Source organism: Phocoena phocoena, chromosome 20, assembly GCF_963924675.1.
Source record: "Phocoena phocoena chromosome 20, mPhoPho1.1, whole genome shotgun sequence".
Classification (NCBI taxonomy): Eukaryota; Metazoa; Chordata; class Mammalia; order Artiodactyla; family Phocoenidae; genus Phocoena; species Phocoena phocoena.
In genome coordinates, this window is record NC_089238.1 from 3,270,198 (window position 1) to 3,277,830 (window position 7,633).

The 7,633-nt window shown below is 62.5% G+C and overlaps 1 protein-coding gene across 1 annotated transcript; it reads right to left on the reverse strand.

Annotated features, from left to right (window-relative positions):
* Nucleotides 1-2,652: 2,652 nt before the first annotated feature.
* On the reverse strand, nucleotides 2,653-7,633 carry KMT5C (lysine methyltransferase 5C). The gene is made up of 8 exons (XM_065899066.1): nucleotides 7,524-7,633; nucleotides 7,190-7,355; nucleotides 6,714-6,823; nucleotides 5,720-5,883; nucleotides 5,541-5,560; nucleotides 3,717-3,853; nucleotides 3,449-3,609; nucleotides 2,653-3,152 (listed from the first exon to the last, which is right to left on the reverse strand). The coding sequence occupies exons 1-8, from the start codon at nucleotides 7,631-7,633 to the stop codon at nucleotides 2,653-2,655; spliced, it is 1,368 nt and encodes a 455-aa protein (XP_065755138.1).

Here is a 7,633-nt window from a genome sequence, read left to right on the forward strand (position 1 = left end):
CCCAGCGAGATTCTCCGTTTCCTTGCTCTGGCCCCCAAGTGTATGACGGGGTTCTCAGCTTGAGCCTTGACCCTTCGACCCTCCCCCTGGGGTTCCCAAGCCCCAGCTCCACCCAAACATCCCAGGGCCCGCCAGCTCACTGGACCCAACACACACTCCTCTCACTTCCCTATCGTGGTTGGGGCTCCATCTACCTGGTGGTTGAGGCAGAAACCTGGCAGCAAGGCGGGCTCTGTCCACGTACCAGCTGTGCGGCCTCAGGCAGACGTGCCTGCTCTCCCGACTACCTGCAAAGGCAGGGGGGTGATCTTGGTAGCACTGCTGTGAAGGTTGATGCCAGATGCACAGAACCTGCGACCAGTGTCAGCTGTAGTTATTGTCCTGGAGGTCTTCCTTCCCCGTCATCCTGTCACTCTAGCCCAGTGGTTCCCACTGGGGGCTGGCTTTGACCTCTAGGGGTACATTTGGCAATGATCACAGATATTTCTGTCACCACTAAGGGGATGCTACTGGCAACTCGTGGGTGGAGGCCTGAGAGGCCACTCCTCGTCCTGTGACACAGGATTAGCAGCTCAAGACAGCAGCAGTGTTGAGAGTGAGAGACCCCGATCACTGGTTTCTAATCTTCGTGTTTTGGGTTCCAGACACTTTTGAGAATTGGATGAAGGCTCTAAACGCTCTGCGCCAAGAACACGCCTGTGAATACGCAGTTACTACATTTGAAATAGGATTCCAGGAGGTTCTCGGAACCTCCAATGTCCATCCAGGCTAAGCCTCCTTACTCTGCTGTCATATTTGCCGAGAAGCCATGAATTTCTGCTTGTCTAGAGGGACAAGTTCTTTAGCGACTGTGTCAACCATCTCTCTTCATTCTCTTCGTTACCACTTGCTGACTGGGAGGCCCTCTCCCTCGTTTTTAACCTGAGGGAGAAAACTAGGAGGGTTCAGTAGGCTCTGCATGGAAGAAAGACACATTTTCTCATTCTGAAAGGGATGAAGCAGGCTATACATAAATAATATGAATTTTAAAGTAAAAAAAAAAAGTTACCTGCTTTGAACTGTCCTCATCCCCACCCCCAGGTCCACTGTGGAAGTGCCCCTTCCTGGGCCATCTCCTTGGCCCACCCAAGTCTTCCTACAGCCTCTCCATGTGTGTTCACCCCCTCTTCTCAGCACCCCCATGTCCCTCATGCATATGGCCTGGCCTCATCAGCCTCCAGGGTAAACTTTTCCAAGGCCGGTCGACATGGAGGAGATAAACTGGGGCCTGCAGCCCACACACGACCCTCAGACATTCCTGGCTTGTCCTCATGAAATGGCTGTGAGGCCTCAATGAACAAAAAAAACATATCCACAAGACACTTTGCAGCGGGTGCCTGGTACCAGGAAGCACTCACTGATTGTAAGCTGTTAGTATTTCCTTCTGTAGAATGGGGGTTGAGGTGAGAATTAAGAGACGATGGGGGGAGTTCCCTGGTGGCCTAGTAGTTAGGATTCTGGGCTTTCACTGCTGTGGCCCGGGTTGAATCCCTGGTTGGAGAACTGAGAACTGAACTGGATCAGAAGAAACAAGAAGATTCACTGTCCTGGCCTCACAGAGCCAGGCCAACCGAGATGACACACGTGAGGTCCGGGAGGGGCTCTGACTTCAGACAAGGGTGATCTGGCCCCAGGTGACCCGGGACAAGTCACTCTAATTGCTGGACCTCACTAATCTCATCTGGAAAATGGGGAGACTCCCCACCTGGGTGAGAAGATGGGACTGAAAGCATTCTTTATGAGCACAGTTTGCGCCTCTGTACTCGGCCATCCTCAGAGCCCACTGCCCTTCCACCCTTCCAAAGCTTTCAGGGCCCAAAGTCTGGGCTGCTTCCTCCCGGTCTGGTCTCCCCAGCAAGGCGGAGGGTCTCACCCTCCCAACGGACATCACTTCAAAATGTAAATCACGATGAAATGCTTCCCAGGGCACTGCTTATGACAAGGTTTTAATAAAATAAAATAGAAAGTTCAAGTGCTTCCAATCCCTCAACATACCCCATTCTGGCGTGGGGGAGGGGAGGGAGCCCCCACAGCCCAGTAGCACCAGGGATAGCACCATGAGAAAGATGAGGTCGCACCGGCCTCCCTGAGACCCACGGGGGTGGTGGGGACATGCCCCTGGCCGCCCCCTTGTCGCCCCCCACCTCAGACACAGAGCCAAGAGCACACTGACTCCCCTCTGTAGGGCAGTGTCTAGGGAGCGCCAGCCCATGTCAGTTCCACCTCCTCCCGAGGCCTGGGCTTCTTTGGAGAAGCCATGGGGCGGCCCCCACCCCTTATGGCTTTGCTCCCTGGGCAGGAGAAGGCGGGTGGGGAGGGAACAGCTCCTTCAGCCCTGAGGCTGGGGCTGGGGTGGGAGGGCGGCAATGGCCAGGGCTCCCTGCTAGGATGGGGGTGGCTCAGGGGTCAGCAGTCACGAAGGGTCAGGGGTCAGATCCCCAGGGGGTGTCCAAACCAACCCGCCCCGGGGGTCAGAGCTGTGCTGGGGTTGAAAGTCAACGCCCTCCCAGAGGTCCAAGAGCTCCTTCTGGAGGTCGGTTACTGAGAACTCAGGGCAGAGGGGACCAGGAGGGACGCCCTCCTCTCCCAGCCTGGGCCTCCCTGTCCAGCCCGTCACGGCCCATCACCGTTGACATCCAGGTCGATGGAGCCATGGCTGACCACCAGCCGCAGGCGCTTGGGTGGGGAGAAGGGGGCAAAGGCAAGGGCCTGCTTGGGGATGGGGATGGGGCCTGGGGTCCCGGCAGGGACGGGAGTGGCAGTGGCAGGCGGGGCCGGGGCCACACGGCTCAGATCCACACGTACCACGTAAGGCAGCCCGTAGCGCCGGGCCCAGTGCCAGTCCTGCTGGGGGGCCCAGCGGGCACGGGCGGCCGGCCCCAGAGCCACTAGGGCCTCTGCCCGCAGGCAGCAGTGGGGGCCACAGCCTCCCCATCGGTGCAGGGAGACGCGGGCAGCACGGAGAACGGGGGGTGCCGGGGCCCGCCGGGGCTGGGGGCGTCGGCGCCTCCGGGGGCGCACCCGGAGCTGGGGCTGAGGCAGCCACTGGAGCCAGAGGGGTGAGGCATCGGGGCGGGCGCCGCAGGGCGGGGGGCGCAGGGGCTGGCAGGCAGCTGTGGAGGCCCAAGGGAGGGGGAGTGGGGAGAGAAAAGGGCAGCTGTGTGAGCAGGGCCTCTTCAGAGGGGAAAAGCTCCTGCTCAGGCCAGCCGCCACCCACCCCCACCCCTGCCCGATGCTCTTCAGAGGGGGACAGATGAAGAGAGGGATGTTCAGGAGTGAGGTTCTGTCTGGGGGACCAAGTGGGGGTACCAGGAGGGACAAGACGAGAGGAGGGCAGAGAAGGGGCTGGGGCTGGGGGGGCAGCTGATGAAGACAGGCCAACAGGACAGGGTCCCCGCCCCACACTCACCGCAGAACAGGTCCCGGCGCAGCGGGGGTGGGTGGGCACAGGCCCGGGGGCCATCCAGGCCCTGCTGCAGCCGCCGCTTCGTCTCCCGGAGCTCATACTTGTCCACGGGCCGGGGCGGCAGGGGCTCCTTGGGCTGCAGTCGGAAAGCTCCTTCGCCTCTCCTAAGGATGGGAGGGAAATGAGGAGGGAGGGAGGGGTGGGCCCTGAGGATGCACTTCTGGTTCCCAGGATCCCAGGGACCGTGTCCCTTCCTGCAGGCCATCCCCACCTCTCGCAGGTGTAGCATTCACAGTGCTCATTCTTTTCACCGAAGAAGCCTTCGCCGTAGAAGCAGGTCACCTCGTCCCCTGGCTCGATGTCCCGGAGCACCTTCACGCAGGCTGCGTTCCCATCTGCAGGTACGAACTAGGGGCCAGGAGGCTCAGCGCCCTGTCCTGGGAGTGGCCTGGCTCCACCCCGCCTGGCCTGGCACCCTGGCCTCAAGGGTCCCCCTAGGATGGGCAGCGCCGGGAGCCTGGGGAAGAGCCCTGCCCAGGGCCTGCCCTCAGCATGCACTCCCTGACCCTCCCCCGTTTTGCTGGCTCCCACCCTCCCTGCAGGACATGACCTAACCAGCCCCTGGCACCGTGCACAAGAACTGCTCCCTCCAGCACTCCTTCTCGGGCTCCTCTGACACACCCTGCCAGCCTGCACCTCAGTGGCCGAGATGTGCGCCTCTGCCTGGCTCTGCAGCCTGCCCTCCCCGAGGCCTGTGTCCACCCCGCAGCCCCAGTCCAGGATCGCCACCCCTCTCGCCTGCCTGCTCCTGACTCCAAGTTCCCCATTTGGGAGAGGCAGCACTCCCACCCATCTGTCCATCCTAGCCTGACACACACCTGGGAGTGCCCGTGGCCGCCCGCCCACCCACCTGACGCCAGGACAACTGGCCGGCACCTCTCGAGCGGGCAGTGTTGGGTGTCCTCTTTCCCTCCCTCCCTGAGACCCCAGCTGCCCCTCATCACCTCCTATACAGCTCTGCCCCAGGCTACCTGCCAGGCCCACCCCCGAAGCTCCCAGAGCAGCGGCACCAGGGCCTCTGAGAACCAAGCCCCCTTCACTCACTCCGTGGGAGCCTCCATGGGGCAGACCCAGCTCACGCTGACACACGAGGCGGGAGCTACTGTGCCTCCTTGCTCTCCGGTGTGGCGCCTCCCCTCTGAGATGCCCTAAAGCGGCCCCATTTGCCCTCAACACCTAGAAAAATCCTACTCCTCCTTCAACGCCTGGCTCCAGCGTCACTTCCACGCAGCCTGCGGTTCCATACCACGTGGTGGCTGACCCCCACCTCACCGAGCTTTGCTCGACTCTCCATCCTATCCAGCGTCTGTGCCCCGAAACCCACGGAACAGTGTGCAGAGTCACAGGACGCTGCCACACACCCAGCCTTCACGACTGTCCCAGGAGGCAAGTTCTCCCCATTTCCCATCCGAGAAGAGAAAACAGGGCCAGGGCAGCAGAGCCAGGACTCAAACCCTCCCCACACCCCTGGGGTCCCAAGTGCGGCCAGGTGAGCCCCACACTTGGCAGGGTGCACACCCAAGGCCTTACAGGGGCCATCTCCCCACAACTCCTCTCTCTCACTGCTCCGTGCTCCACACGCAGCACAGGGTCGGGGGTGGCCTCCCAGAACCTCCTATCAGGAAGAGTCCTTGTCCTCCAGGGCAGCGCTTGCTCTGACCCCACCCCAGGAGGCCCTCCCCAGCCTCCTGCTATCACAGCTGCCGTGGGTGTCTCCCTGGGAAGCCCGGGGCCCATGGCACAGGCAGGGGCACTTTGTGTCTCCCCATCACCACACTCCCGCCAAACTGGCCCAGCCCCCCGCCCAGGTTCAGAGAAGGGAGAATGCGGCCAGCAGGTGGCAGCCTGGGTTCCAGTGTGACTTTAACCAGAGCCCCTCCCTCCTCTGACAATCGCACAAGCGCCAGTGCTGCACAGCCAGGGGTGGGAAACTACTTTGTCAGATGGGGAGACCCGGGACAGTTTCTGGCTATTCGCCGAGCAGAAAGCCCCTCCCTCGTGCACATTCCTGCGAACGGGGGTCCCCAGGTCTCACCTTGCAGTTGGGTTTGCAGTCTGGAGCCAGTTGGGGGGTCGCGGGGAGAGAAGAGAACTGGGTCAGCGAGCCAGAGAGCCGGGGCTCAACCCCTCCCCCGCTGGCTCCTCGCACCACCCCGCCCCCGGCCCCGCCCCCACTGCCCCCTCCGGCCCCCCCAGCCCCCTCCTCGTCCCCACCGTGGTTGATGAAGGCGGCCGGGCCGAGCCACAGCTGAGCGCTGCGCTTGCGGGTGGAGTACATGATACTGAAGTCATTCTCCCCGGCCCTCAGCAGCCCCTCGTCCGCCTCCCGCAGCTCTGCGATGCAGCCCACCAGCAGCTCCAACTTCTCGTTCTTTTTCCTGCCCAGAAGCCAGGTGGTGGGTCTGTGAGCACCTCCCTGACCACCAGTGCTGGGGACAGGGGCCCCTCATCCCAGGCCTCCGGCGGGAAGAATCGATGGGACGCACCAGCCACCGCGTTCCAGCTCCCAAATCTGAAATTCACCCACCGTTGCCTCTACACCTGCGCAGGCGCGGCACCCTCCACCTCCTGAAAGCCTGACCCGCATCCTCTCCCGCTCTCGGTTCCTCCAGCCTCCAGTGTCCACTGCCTCGGCCTCTCGCAGTCCAGTCCTGCCCGGAAGTCCCCACAGGCGCCCCCGCACTCTTCACTAGACCCTTTGGCTCATCCTTCGGGCCTCAGCCTAGGCCTGGCTCCCAGGAACACTCTCAAAATTCCTGGGCAGGCTCAGGACTCACTGAGCAGCTGTGGTCAGCCCTGTGCGCTCACTCAGCTACCACCTGCCTTCCCGCTAGAATGTGAGCAGTGGGCAGGGTCCTCTTGTTCACGGTCCTGCCCCGTACCCAGCAGCGATTGCTACGCAGCAGGGGCTCCAGTGGGGATGAAAAAAAAGACAGCACAGTCCTGGGTGCAAGATCAGTCCTTTCTTGGCAGCCCCAGAGAGCCTGGGTCTCGAGGGGATCTCATCTCCCAGCAGGGCCGTGGTGGGCCAGGAGGGTCTTGGGGGACCAGACCCGGCCTCCTTTCTCTCAACACAGACATCTTCATGGCCCTGTCCCGAGTGTCCAGTCTCCTCCAGAAGGGAGGGGGTTTCCTCCCCCAGCAGCCCCCAGGGAGGAATGCCTCCTGTCAGGCCTGGGGCCCTGGGAGGCATGTTCTGCCCTCTTACCAAGCGCGGGTAGACACAATCTTGGCTCCATTTGTCTCCATGGAATAACGGGTACAGGGCAAGATGGTGAAGCCGCTTTCAGGCAGGAAGGCTCGGAGGTAGCGATAGATCTGGGGGAGGTGAGGGGTGGCACGGTGAGGACGTGGGGCAGGGTCGTCCTCGGCCCTCTCTCCTGGGTTCTAGTCCTGCTCTGCCACTGACTCGCTGTGTGGTCTCAGGGAACTCATTTCCCCTCTCGGGGCCTCAGTTTCCTCATCTGTCAAATGAAGAAGTTAGACTCCATCTCAGAGGGCCCCCCAGCTCTCCTTTCCTAGGATTCTCTGAGCCTTGCCTCAGATGGTCCCAATGGCTAGGAAGTCAGGGAGTCCCGGGGAGCTGTGCTGAAGGTCTGCCCGACAGGGCGGAGGACCCAGGACAGGCAGAGGAGACGGGGAGAACACGAGGGCCGAGGGGAGGGAAGGGAAGGGCTCCCTCACGTGGGTCTTGAGGGCAGCCTCCTGCCGCGGGCCCCGGCTCTGGAAGTAGTGGGCCATCCAGCCTCCCAGCGTCAGGGCCCGGTACGCAGCCTCCAGGTCCCGCTGCCTCAGGAAGGCCTCCAGCGCTGAGCGCAGGTGGTGCTGTCGCCGCAGGGGGGGCACGGGGCTGGGGGAGAGGGCACGCCTGGGTCCCAGGGCCTTGGCCTATTCCCTCTGGGCCTTCCCAGGCCCCACCCCCACCCCCACTCGGAGCTGAGAGGAGGATGGGGCTGAGGGGTGGCAGTGGAAGGAAGGGGTCCCGAGCCCTCAGTCGCCCTCCCCCAGGTCGCCTCACCTGACGTTCATCTTATGGGTGCGGAAGCCGAGGTAGGGGTCCAGGACGAGGCTGGTGGCGAGGTCGTCATTCTCACACAGTTCCCTGGCTGTCACTCTGTCGGGGCCCAT

Coding starts and splice junctions, on each gene's coding strand:
- KMT5C (XM_065899066.1), bottom strand. CDS start 7,633: ATGGGCCCCGACAGAGTGACAGCCAGGGAACTGTGTGAGAATGACGAC. Junction 7,356..7,523: donor ACCCATAAGATGAACGTCAG/GTGAGGCGACCT, acceptor CCTCTCCCCCAG/CCCCGTGCCCCCCCTGCGGC. Junction 3,854..5,540: donor ACTGCAAACCCAACTGCAAG/GTGAGACCTGGG, acceptor CCTGGCCCCTAG/TTCGTACCTGCAGATGGGAA.